The 14,055-nt window shown below is 41.5% G+C and overlaps 1 protein-coding gene across 1 annotated transcript in view; it reads right to left on the reverse strand.

The window, feature by feature from the left end:
- The window catches only part of dars1 (aspartyl-tRNA synthetase 1), a 36,840-nt gene that overhangs the window by 10,186 nt on the left and 12,599 nt on the right, over positions 1 to 14,055 (reverse strand). The window contains exons 7-10 of the mRNA XM_073473430.1: positions 8,993 to 9,095; positions 7,312 to 7,392; positions 4,771 to 4,830; positions 1,250 to 1,361 (exon numbers count right to left, since the gene is read on the reverse strand). Coding sequence (XP_073329531.1) covers positions 1,250 to 1,361; positions 4,771 to 4,830; positions 7,312 to 7,392; positions 8,993 to 9,095 — 356 coding nt within the window. The remainder of the gene's footprint in view (positions 1 to 1,249; positions 1,362 to 4,770; positions 4,831 to 7,311; positions 7,393 to 8,992; positions 9,096 to 14,055) is intronic.

The following is a 14,055-nucleotide window of genomic DNA, read 5'->3' on the forward strand; positions in this document are numbered from 1 at the left end:
AAAGTCAATAAAAAATCATTGATTTGAAACAGTTCTCCAACAAAAAACAGTACACATAGTTCCCTGGCATGTTTTTCAAAACAAAACAAAACAAAAACAGAATTATATAAGATAGGTCACCCTTACATAACACATACGCGGTTCCCTATTTGACACAGACGTCAGAGGGTATTTATCTGATGTTCTCATGCCGTCAAAAGTAGGGTGGGTGTTCACACGGTACATTCTGTGCACTGTACGTGCAAGATGGGTGTTGGCAGACAGGAAGATGCGGTTTCTGCAAAAAACGCACAGTGTTGATTCGCAGGTGCCGCCAAAATAAAAAAGAGCGGCAGTTTTGAATTTAGATCATGCCAGGCTGAGTGGATATCATTGGCTCTTGAAGAAAAGAGGAAGTGTGAGTGTTTGCTTTCGCCACAGTTCAAATCCGAGAGGCATGTGGGAGGCTGGGGATACGTGTATGAGACTGTGTTGTGAGAAAAACAGAGAATCTTTACTCATCTATTCTGATCCAAAATAACTGTAATTGGATGGTATCAGATTGAGTCCTGTTCCTATCCACTTACTGCATATGCAGCTTACCGAGCATTTTCTCAAGGCTTTAAACAATGAATGAATTTCAGCTAAAGAGTAGAAAGGTTTTCGCAAGGTAAACTGTGTATATGTGGAATACCAAATAATCTCTCACACCTGATGTTGAGAATTAATTTCCAGGATAAGAGAGACGAGCTCAAAACAATGGTGTCTTCTGAATTTCGGTGAGAAGATTTCTGTTCGAGTTTTCCCTGCTTTCAGTGAAGTGGGATGAGGTCTTTAGGGTGCGAGCTTAAGGGAGTCCTCGCCTGTCAAATTAAAAGGGCTTTGTGTGAAAATGTGAGAGTAGAGGAGCTGATGTGAGAGTCGGTCAATGCGTCGGAATTCCCAACGGGCTGGATTAAAATCCTGATAGGTCGGAAAACAATAAAACTATTTCCAACATCTTCTTGTCAGACGTGCTCAACTGTGTCTGGGTTCAGTAACTCTCAGTTACTCACTGAAACTGCTTGCGTGAGAAACAACTGAGCTTGGACATGGACAGCTCATACAGGAAGTCAACCCTACAACTGTCGCATGATGACTCACAGGACACCTGTGGGCGGTGACATGGATACAAGCTACTGAAATGTCTAATCAAAAACTGATTTAACACACGTGTTTGTGTCACGTTGATCCTGCCCCACTTGAGAACTCACAATGAGTGTGTTTGTACCTGATATGATTTTCGGGGTCTGGATCTCCACAAAGCCCTTTTTGGTGAGGGTGTCCCTGAAGAGCTGGCACACTCCCGACTGCAGGCGAAAGATGGCCTGGCTGGTGGTCGTCTGTGAGCGGGCACACACACACACGTGCACACACACACACACACACACACACACACACACACACAGACACACACACACACACACACACACACACAACCGCACACAGAGAGGCATTACCACACTTAGCGTGATTCATTGAATTTGTTACACAATCAGAACAGATGTGTGAAAACAAGACTGCCAATTTCTGCTCATGCCTCTCCTGACATTAAGGGTGAAACATTTATTTGCTGGCAGGGGAAAGACGAGCATTCAAACCCAGCAACAGCCCCAGGAACTGTAAACCTGTCATAAATGTAAATGCTGAAACCAAGGCGGGGAGAAAAGCTGCTCTAACTAAATCAAGAGATTACTGTAAAACCCCCAAAACCCCCCAAAACTGCAACAGTTGGTCGATTTTAGGGAGTGTTCTCTGAGGCTTTCACATGCTCAGTCGCCTGACTCATCTCAAATGACCACGAGATTTCATCAATTGAGCTTTACTGGCTTTCAACTCCAGTTATTATACATCTTCATGAAGACAGGCTCTGGTCCTTTCAATGCACGACGCACAGGTTAATTAAAAGGTTCATTTCTCCCCTTTTTTCCCCTCTACAGTGCCTGCCCGGTCCTGACGGGGCCTCCTCTGACTAATAGTTGGCAGAATGGGAACATGATAATGTTTGAACACCGTCAGGCTCATTAATCTGCAGACAATGCTTCAGGGCTGTCTGGCTGAAACTTTTCCATCAGCTCCAATCTGAATAGTTTGCAAAAAGAGGAAGTGGAGAAAAATGTCAAATTTTCCTGCTTTGAAACAAAAAAAATCTTTTAAAAGCAGTGAACCAAATTAACCATGCCAACCATAAAACTGACTCATTTGTGTCGTGTATCACACATTGGGTTGTGCCCCACGGTAAAGCTGGGAAACCAATCTAAAACCTGCAAGACCGCATGGAAAAATTTGAAAGCCCCTCCTCTTGTTTGCAGCACGTCTCGAGTGAGTAGGTGTCAAAGTGGGTGGGTGGGTGGTTGGCACTTAGTTGCTTCTCAAACTGGCACTTCCTTTGGTGGAGCCATTATGAAATAGACCTGAACTTTAAGTACCTCTCAGTGGCACAGAGTCGTGGCTTGAAACCTGCCTGTGGTGATGATCCACCACAGGCAAATTTCGAAGCCCAAAAATTCACTCCTGGGCTTCATTAGTCTTAATAGTAATCAGTCACAGTTGATACTGCTTTAAACACACGAACAAGTTGATGCTCTATTGTAGAAATGTTGCACACTGTTATTTGAGTGTTGCGTGTCAAGCCTCTCCGCCTTTGTCTGAATTACTAAACATCAGTTAAACAGGTAATTAGCGGTGTTGTGGGAGAACTTGCTCCAGTTCCTTAGGGGTGATGATTTATTGCCTTTTTCATCTCATGTGAGCTTAACCCCTTCTTATTCCTGGAACTGCATGTAAGGTTATTCTAAAACGCCTATTCAAGTCCCACCCAAAGTATATTCAAAGCTGTTGTTGAACCATTTCAAGAGCAGGCATAGTTTGGGGCTCTGTTGAAAGGTTATAAGATGATGTATAGGAGTTTGAACACACTGAATAATTTATGTTATATGTTTTCTTTTTCTTCTTTAATATTTTTATGCAAAAACAAGCCTGCAGCCCTTTTTACACTACTTTTAGGCATATGAAATAGTCAAAAATAAGAGCTTTGGTGGAAAAACAGCCTATTCAAAGAGCAAAACATGTGGTACACTTAAGTGCCAAGGAGGTTATGTTTTCACCCGTGTCCATTTGTTTGTTGGTTTGTCAGCAGGATTACAAAAAAACTACTCAACGAATTTCCACGAAACTTGGATGGAAGATGGGTCTCGGCCCAGAATAGACCCCATTAACTTTTGGAGCTGATCCAGATAAAAGGGACTGCCCAGAATATTTTTCTCACTTTTTATAACTTTCTTTCAACATTTTCATTCATTTCTCAGGGAATAATGCGTGGATGTTGATGAAAATCTGGATCTAGCAGATTTAAATATGTTTTATTTGATATTGGATCAGGCTTGATTGAATAAAAGGGGAATGTTGGGCCTTGGCGGAGGTATGCGCTCAAATGTGTGCCATTCTAGTTCTTATTTTACTCATGTAAACATTTAAATTACGTATTTTTTCATCATTTACACTGAAATGTCGTTTTTTCCATTAAATGTTGCTCTTTTTTTCAGAAAAAAAACCTTATAGATTAAATTGTGCTTAATTTTGATTTTTTTCATGAGCGTTTTCTTATTTGTAGATTATTCGTTTAGACTAAGTTTAAACTTAAGGGGTAACTCCACCAATTTTACACATGAGTGAGTTCACAGGTCTTGGGGAGGACTACTGCACACGTGGAGAAGAAGTATAGAGCCTTTGTGGCTCCAGAGGAAGCTTGATAAAAGTTGATAACTCTGGTTCCGCTTTGCCGATTTCTATCATTTGTTTCTCTATAATGAGTCAACCAGTGTTAAAAAGTAGGTGCAATATTGGACCAGCGGACTGCTTTTCAAAATCTGGCGTCTACATGGCAAACAATGCAACTTAGTAGGAAAAACAGTTGTTAGGAACATGCCTTGTCTCGACTCAACACCAACTAACTAACTAGTCATGTCTGACTGAACATTTGGCTCAAGGCAATCTAAATTAAAATGACTAAAAGTAACCTTTTCCATTGTGTTTTCAGTGTGGAGCACCTCATGTTTGAGGCTAGTCATGTTACAAAGGGACTTCCTTAGGAACCAACTTATTATTGGAGGTGGTTTATGGTTCCCTTTTGGAGTGTCTGTCTGTCAGTGTGGGAACCACTTTATAGCTTCACTGGGCTCTTAAGTGCAAAGCTGATGACAGACCATCGACCATGAGCCCAAAAAGCACAGTGTTACAGAAACAGGTGTTGTTGTGAGGCATGTGAGCTACATGGCTCTGTACTGTGGTGCGACTGCCTTCCTGCCTGCCGCCTCACACATGTGGGAGACTGCAGATCAAAACAATGACACGCTTTGTGGCTCGTCCTCTACTGCTGCTCGCATAGGTTTAGCACATCACCCACACCACAAAAGACATATAGCATCAGCCTGCTAAATCACAGACAATATCTTTTTTCATTTTGGGGCAGCAGCGGTTGGTGTTGCACTTCAAAATAATCACAGTGGCTTAAAGGTCGTCTGCTTTTTCTTTAATGGCAGGAATTGATTTACATTTCTCATCTAATTGTTTTCAGTTTCTGTATTCTAAGATAAAATGTAAGAGATGAGATTAACAAAAAAGGATTGATATCTAAATTACCAGCTTCTTTCATGGTGCCAGAAAAATGCACAAAACTCAAATATGAACACTTGCAAGAATAGATATATCGAGACAAATTCACATTTTTTTTTTTTTCTGGTAGCAACTTACCCTGAGATCAATCACCCTGTTGTCCAGCTTGGTGTCCTGGTTGACTGTGGCTCTGCCTTCCTGAGGGCAAACAAAAAACATGATCACATCACCCACTATGAAATATTCAACAAAGGGTCCTGTTCTGTTCTTTTCATGCTTATTTAGAGCCATTTTGAACCTCAGAAAGAAGAAAATAAAAGGAAACATGCAATACTATTCCCTTTATGTATATAAAAACAAGTTCACATATCAGCTATTGTCAGCTCTCAAAGCCAAGACAAGGTTATCAGCCAGTAAACCATAACCGATCCGCTGTTTGTCCTAAAAACACCGAGAACTGCATGACTACCGTGATCCTACAGCAGGTAAAACAAATACAGATGCTTTGTTCCTTGGTGCAACTATTGCAGGGTCAACTGCAACAATGCACATCTGCAATGTGAGGTAATAGAGAAAATAAAAAAATTAAACAACAAATGAGAGAATAAATGTTTCATCGTGAAAGGAACCACTGCTCCCAGGGTCATGGATGTCAGGCTTCCTCACAGGATCTGCTGGGGTTTGAGCTAATAGCCTGCGAAGCCACATCCTGCTCCAAACAGCCCCATGCAGAGGGACAAAAGGTTAGACGGGCAGACAGTCAGATAGATGGGACTGTTAAGGTCTGTGTCTCTCGGGAGAGCAGGTGCTGCGACAAGTGTGTGACTGACATGTTAAATCCCAGCAGAAAACACCTGGGAAGCTGCTGCTGCTGCAGCTGTAGAGATTGGCTTACTGGATAAACACGGACGAGCTGTCAGCTGTCTCTGGTATGTAGGGACCCAGATATTGATTTTCTTATAATACATGTAGAAAGTGATATGTTAGTATGACTTTTGATATTGATATCAACAGTTGTTGAGGTGTGGCAATTCATTCACTACATCCCGTTGACTCAACGGCTTAAATCTGTTAATAAAAAGGTTTGAAACATGTTGAATTGAGCAAATGGAGATTCTTTAAGAGCTCAATAACTCTGTCATCAGGTCTTTTTCCCCTGAAGAACACAATACCATAATCTTACATTACAGATTTCAGCATTTGACAAACAAAGCAACATTATGTTTCCCAAGGAACAGAGGTGGTCGATGTAATGTATGCCGTATGTAAAGATCATAAAGCTGCAATCAAGTGCTCCAAGGAAGACTACTTAAACATACAACCCAGCATTTATGCTGGCAACTTCAGAGGCTGCAGCTAGATCTCCTGCTAAACTCCTATTTTTTATATCTATAGATGGAGCAGTTCCACCGTGTTGCACTGCCATGTTTCTACAATAGCCAAGAACGGACAACCAAACAATGACTCTGGCATGGTTTTTTTGTGTTTGTGTTTTTAGCAGTGTTTAATTGTTTGCACTCTGCAGCCTCACCACTACATGCCACCTAAACACCGGACCTTTAATGATTGTACAAGTTTCGATATTACACACTGTTTCCAAATTTGCAACGCTGAATTTCAAATCCCAAAAACAATATTCTTTCTTGAACTGAATCACCAACCAGTCACTCGTATCAAAATGACTTGCTGTTCAGCCAGCAATTCACAACCCAAAAACAGAAGGCTCAAAGTTTAATAACCATTAATAACCACCTAAACTGTGGGTGGGAAAAATAATGACTTCTTAAATGAATCACGATTCTCTCAAATGATTCAGCATCGATGCACAAATCTCCTTAATTGGAATTCAGGAGGCTCCCTAAACCCCGGCTGCCGGCTCTTATAAACGGCGTGTGATGAAATCACAGATTGCACGGAGCGGGCCGAGGCAGATGCGGAGATGTTATTCAGTGAATGTGATGTTAATCAGTGGGAGCCATTCTGCTCTTGAACTTGTTTAATTCAACCTGGTTTAATTACCCAATCCTCAAGTCTGCCAGAAACACAAATCTCTTTTCTCCCTAATGATATTTTCACTCCATGAAGGACAGAGTAAGTTCATGCAGGGATATGCTACTACTTAGCTTTTAATACAAACTATACAGATAAATTAAGGCTTAATTGTTTATCATGTCGCTGTCAGTGTATATTGTATAGACCAAACCTGCCCATGCACGTCATGAGTCACCGACAGTGGACTTTCTCTCCACACACAGAGTCAGTTCCTGTTTCTCACATGTAAAGTTGCAGTCAGAACTTTTCAATCAAAGTCAGTTTTCTTTTTTATCTGGCTGAGACAGAGATGTGATTGACATTACATGCCGGCTCTTTTCACCAGACAGTAAAAAGTTTCACCTTAAGAATGTACCACCACAGAGGTTCATCCTATTCCAAGTCCCTACATTTTTGGTGGTGGTTTTTCACAACACATAGATCCTTAATAGGGACTTAATCACACATCTAATGGCACTAAACACCCTACAGTGGGTGTGAACTACAGTTCATTGGTTCATTGAAAAGACTGGATAAGATCAGCCTCTGGGTGTCAGCCAATACTTCACATTAGCAGGAGGAAATAGCATTGGAGAGGATCCACTGCCCATGCCCTCTCATCCATACATACATTTGTCCATTCCTCACCTCTTCCCCTTCACCATCAGGCCTGACAGCATCCTCCAACTGCAGGGGTAGACGAGGCTCTGCCTGGCTGATGACAAAAATCTGAGAGGGGGAAAGATACAAAGAGCATTAAAATTCAGAGGGTGACAAACCACCAATGTTTCCATCAGATGTTCAGACAATGGAAAGTACCAGAAGGCCACAGATAAAATGAAGAAGTCAAAGTGAAAGACGCTGAGTGACTAACTGCTGCTGCTAACGTGCTAAAACGAGTGGGCTTTCTGTGATACAAATAATCACGTACATGTTGTTGGGTTTTGTCATCTTCTTCTTTTTAAGAGACAGCATCAGAGGGGTTGTGCATAATTTGATGTGCATACTCATTTACATGCCAACCGCAAGATATTAAAGTGTGAAACAACAAGAAGATTCTCATGGATGGAGTACGCATGAAACCCGTCCTCTGGCTCTTCCGCCTCAACTCGCTGTGATTTCAACCCTCCTACGGGTACTTTTTCTTTCTGTCTATCAGTCAAGTTCAGTAAACAAAGAGTGGGTGTGTGGTTAGTCATACGTAATCCTTACCATCACAACCAGACTGTCAATCTAGCATCACTAGCATGGTTTAGCGATAGCATGGATAAGCAAAAGCATGAATATTAGCAGTGATAGCAATAGCTATATCATAAAAAGGCCAAAATACACTGGAGGTGGGGCTTTAAGGAGTTTCCTGGTGGACAGATAGATAGATAGATAAAGCTTAGAGGAGAGATAGCTGCATGGCTTACTGAGCTAACAAACTTACGGCAGCTACAGTTAGCAGCAGTTAGCGATTACTTAAAGGGCCAATTTGCAAGAAAGTCGATTTTTGAGTCTCATTCCCAACTTGTAAAATACTGATGCTTTAGGGTGATGATGATGACCGACCTGACCTACAATCCCAAAGCATCAGCGTCTGACTAATTTGGAATAAGAATCAAAAATACCTTTCTTAAAAATTAGACCTTTAACTAACAAGTAAAGCTATCTGTCCATTAGGAAACTCCATAAGTTGTGCCAGAGCAGCCAGACGACATCAGAGGGAAAACTCTCTCAATAACATGATCCACTGTCATCCAAATCAGTGAATGAAGTCATAAAGCTGTTTTTATTCGTACTGTAATCAGTGAGGCCCGGTCCCCAGAATATTCGACTCCAACGGCATCTATCGTTTTTCCAACCTTATCAATGTCTCATTTGTGGTCTGATTAAAAGTAAATTCCTTAAATCCAGGTTAAAACAACAATTTGGTGTTTGTAAACAGAAATACTGAACGTGTTTATTTGCATATTGTGTGCATCTGATGACAACGTGGTAATGCCAGGTGTAAACAGGACCATAAATGTGATGTTTTGGGGTAACTAATGATTACGTTCTGTGTTGACTGAAGAGTTAAATGCTGAGAGTACATTACTATGCGTGGGTGTTTACATACTTTCATGACACCTGTGTAGTTGCTATATGCGAAGATGTGTTCTCACCTGCTTGAATGATGTGAATCATGGATTATCCTTCGTCTGGGCGCATATGTGTGTGTTCGCAGGCAAAATGTACATATTTGTGCGTTTTATCTTGATATGTGCATGTGTGTGTTTACATTCCTGTGTGTGTGTGTGTGTGTGTGTGTGTGCCTGTTTGATGACTGCAGTGAAAGTATACACACCCTCTCGATGTGCAGCTCCACGTCCTGCTGGGAACAGCTCTCGATCTTTTGCTCCACTTTCCTCACCGACGCCTCCACATCTACGATGCTCTCCTTTGTGATGCTGGGGGAGACAGTTGGGAGGGTGGAGTGTAAACAGATCACACTTAGAAAACAAACTCATCTGTGTGGGCGGCCAACTGCGTGAGAACAATATTTCCATTAAACTGTGACTGATGCTCACAGGCGAGAGCTTTCATTTTTCATGGTGTGAAGTGGAGGGGGGAAGTGTGGGATATAGGTGGATGATTCGGGGTTAGTGGGCTGGGGTGACAGCAAGCACCTTTTTTTTTTTTTTTTCTAACTTCTACATATTACACCACATCCTAAAAATATACCTGCTGCAACCACTTTTGCTAACTGGGGGGGAAAGGCCAAGTAGAGAGACCACACGGGCTTGTGGTGTTCATATCAAAACCGTTTTTTCTGCTTAACACACGTCGACTTTCATTAGGCTCAGATTAACACGTTGCAGCAGGGTAGAAAATGTTTCCAGACAGCCTACTTTTGACAAATTTGGTCGTCTGTTATGTAATGGCACAAAAAAAAATGCACCATCACACCACAATTTATATAAGACTATAGACTATATAGGGAGTAGATGTTGCTACTGTGAGTTAACCCTTTTGGTTTGTGGACAACCATTTTGAAGTCTTGAGTTTGGCATTTGGAGCCAGAAGTGACCAAGGCTACTTCCCAAGATGCATGCTTGCATACTATTTTGAATGTAAGATAAGTATTTAGTATGGCCCAATACATAGTATATCATAGTATGCCATATGGTTGTGTGTTATAGTACGCAAGCCAGCAAACTTATCTGGCTATTCCGACCCACAATCCTCTGAGAAGCAAAAGATACATCATGTTGACTAAGCTGCTGTGAGAGCTCAGGCAGATGACAGCTCATTGGCTGCATACTTTTTCTTTTTACTTCCTGTTTCGTGCTATAGAAAGTGACAAATGTACAGGGTCAAAGTTCAAGACACAATGTTATGAAGAAGTAGTATGTCCCAATTGTAGGGCTGGGTATCACGCTTCAATACTTTTTTGGCACTGACTGAAGTGCCCCTGTACCGGTGAGTATCGAAAAAAGTATTGTTAAGGAACCAGTATCAAAGTCAAGGTATCAGTACTGAAATCTTTTTCACGATACCCCGCCCTACTCAACTGTATGTATACTGCAGGAAACAGTATGCAATTCAGCAGCTGCATTACACATAAAAAGAAAAAGTATGCAATTGGAATGCAGCACATATTTGTACAAGAGGGTGGAGCTGGGAGGGACAGAGGGGTGGATCTGACAGTTAGTATTGCTGCACGTCTATCCTAATTGACAGGTTACCATGGTAGTGACATGTCGATCATAAAACCACGTCCTAAAGCATACCCCGCCTCATCGTCCCTTTTACTCCAAATGGGACTATAATTTACAAAATGAACATCATGCTGCGTTGAAGAAGACTTTAATCTAGCATTCGAGACCATAAAATCCTGAGGAAACTGTTTACTGAGGCAATAAATCAAGTGAGAACTAAGCACATTTTCTCATAGACTTCTATATGGTTGGACATTGTGAAACTAATGGAGAAACCTCCTACTGGATATAAGGAAGAATGCAGGATTAAGGCACTTCGGCACTGACTTCACTTTTCAGTTTGTGAAGCTATGTCCACATCTTTTACCCAGTCATTGCTTGGGACCATAACATGATTCCCATCACCACATTATCTTTTAAAAAGGAGCTCATTTTACCTTTTGCTTTTTAAAAAGATCTCTGTGTCTGATGACATCAAACTGTTTTAGAGATATATTAAAGGCTTGAGTTGACCCTACAGTTATACTGACCTCAAGGCAGATTAATGTGCATCATCACATAGTTTGAATTCCCATTTTAAAACAGTCACGAAGGAGAAGTAAATAAAAAGAAGCGAGTGAGTTAAAGAGTCTTTATTGTTGTTGTAGAGTCTTGAGAAAACAGGGTTGCAGCTTGCATCTTTTTACGAGCGCTGGGAAGTACCCACTTCTACACCAAAAACTATGAAGTTGAGAGCGGGGGCAAGAATTCCCCTATTCTGCACTCTACCGAAAGTAAACTACAGCATGCGAGGGGAACCCATTTTTAATTGTGTCGCCACAGGTTTTCTAAATCATGCACCAGCTTCCACTGAAACCCACAGTATCATCAGAGATATGAGAAACAACACCGACTGTCGTGCAGCGTGTGGCCAGATGGGAAACCTGCTGCAATCCTTCACTCCTCCTCATTAAAAAGCAGTAATGAGGGACTGAACACTGGGGTACTGCTGTCCCTTCAGCCCCATGACAGCTGCCGCCATAGTCCTTCCCTTCTAGTAGGAGATCAGTTGGATAAATAAATCCCTGCATTAATAACCTCCGCTGCATGGCCCGGAGGCTTGCGGCAACACAGACAGCGCACACTGAGGGAAACAGATTGATTAACTCCAGACTGAGAGTTGACAATATCACATGGAGATGAAAAATACGACTTAGAAAGAAAAAATAAGAGAGCCTGTGTTACTGAGTTGGTTCAGTGTGAAAGCAAAGCTTGGCCCTGGAATTTATGGGTCAACACGCTGACCAGCCATGGCTCTCATCATAAATTGGGTTTAACCTGGGTTAAATACCACTGGGAATACCCAATTCTACTATAACTAGAGATGCTAGACTAACCTCTGTTATCTGAACAAAAACTGAAACAATTCTAAACCCATACTCTGGCCATGAAAGACACATATGGCCATTACGTCAGCTGCTAATGCATCACTAAATAATGTAACAGGCAAGTAGAACTAACTAGATAAGGTTTTCCAAATTCAAAAAGTGAAAGATCCTACGCATGGAGGATGTTTTTACCGATCCGGTCATCTACAATCAGTCAAATAGAGCTCGACTAATACATGCGGATATTGGCATTTCAGACATATTGGTACCTGTGTATATGTTGGCAAATATGCACCAATATTGCACCACTGTTTCAGTTTTTTCTTTTGGATTAAAATCCAGAAATGATGCTTAGGATCATTTATGATCATTAAATACCCATATAGGCTTACTGTTTTGGAGCACTGACGTTACTTTAGACAATAAAGTTTATTATTAAACTCCTACCTCCTCCCTCCTCCTCCTGCCTCCCACATGTCTTTGTCACAAGTGTTGGATAACGTCATTTGAGGGATCATTGCAAAAAATGCGTCTCTCTGCCGATGTACCGATATTGGAATATTTACTTCCTTATATCAGAATTGTCACTGGGCCCCAAAAATCGAGTATCAGTCGGGCTCCAGTGTCAAACATTGTCTTCAGAATGTGAGATCTCATTCAACCTTGCATTATCCTGAAGACTGCTACACTTTGATATCATGTGCGAGGAAAGAAACTGTTTCCGAAGAGAAACGTTGCTGCCGAGTCTTTTTTAAAAATTTGTTTTCTAAATGAAGTGAGCAGCAGTCATGAGTCATCAATCATTTACTTCCATTGTGTCTGAGGGGAGCCAGAAATCCCAGTAACATTACAGTAGAGGAAAGTGAGAAATACGGGTCAGTCAACCAGTTAAACTACTTACAGCTCGTCTTTTATGCTGTGGTGGAGCTGCCACACTTACTGAAAAGGGATATACTCAAACACAGTTAAGGCCATGCTATTATTATTTCGAACATGTGTCATCCAAATCAGCGATTCTTTAAAAGGCCCAGACTGAGTCAGGTGATAGAGTCTCGAATTAAACCTACAAACTTCACAGCACACAAGGATCCGACATTGTTATTCCAGTACCAAGTCATTACATCAGCCGAGTTCAGACTTCCATTCAGCTTTCCACTTGGCACTCATGGTGTACTTGAGCTGTAGAGCCTAAAGATCACTTAATTAAATTGTGTGAGTGAGAGGAGGATGACTTGGACATACAATGTGTGAAAGGAGACTTCCCCAGCAATGTCATCACTGCCCTCGGCATGATTATGAGGGGATTTAGTTGTAATCCAGGGTCTTACTCGGCTTGTCAATCATCACGCCAAAGAGTGTGAAACTAGACGTGAGCCAGAAAACCACAGGAAGTGGTAATGCCACCTGTTCTTCAACATTTAGATTTAAAAAACACATTCTGATCTGAGCAGGAAATGCCCAGAAATTAACTTGTATGTTACACTGCTGCAAGACTTTGTTTTTTTTTTTGTTTTGATGTAAAGACTATGTTATCTTAGCAACCGTGTCATTACTTTCACTTGCTCTGCTGTCAGGTGGCAGTGTATTGCACAACAATCTAACTGCCCAACCACACCATTGCGGCACCATCCTACAGTTACAAAAATATAATGAAATGTGAGCGATGTCCTAAACACAATATCCTGTGGCATATAGCAAACCTTTCTTCAATATTAGACAACATGCAGTTTGAGATCACCGATTCTTTCTATCCCCGTGTTTAGTGCCCTTTCTGCAGCTACAAAGCACTGCAGGAGAACAGATACTGAAGCTGAATCTCAATGACGACTGGGAGCAGCTCAGCTGAGTGACTTAGAGGAACTACGGCCCGGTCAGAGCATTCTGACACCACTAACAAAGTCGGGGTCAGTGTGCTCAGCAGAGGTCAAGACTTGGGTCTGAGCAGCGGTGACCTCGCCCTCATTAGAAAATATAGTTTTAAGTCTGGATTTTGTTTCCCGTAAACAACTCAACATACTGCAACAACCTACCAAGAGGCTCCTCGGGTCTCATTTATGAAACATGAGTATAATGAATGTGTGTAAAATGGTAATTTATGCACACTTGGGCGTTCATCAAACATTTAGCAGCTCCGACTTGTTTACATATAACTCAGGCAGGTGTGTACATAAACTCCATCATTCATTATTTACGTTCATTAAGTCTGGATGTGCTGCTTGTACGCATGCATGAATTACAGAAATATTTATTTTGTCATTTGCTGTAGATGCTATCTGACATATCCTTTTTTTAAATTCTGGAAAATATACTTCTGCTGCTGAATCCTAACTGATCAGGGCAAA

Source organism: Pagrus major, chromosome 9 (genome assembly GCF_040436345.1).
Source record: "Pagrus major chromosome 9, Pma_NU_1.0".
In the NCBI taxonomy this organism is placed as follows: Eukaryota; Metazoa; Chordata; class Actinopteri; order Spariformes; family Sparidae; genus Pagrus; species Pagrus major.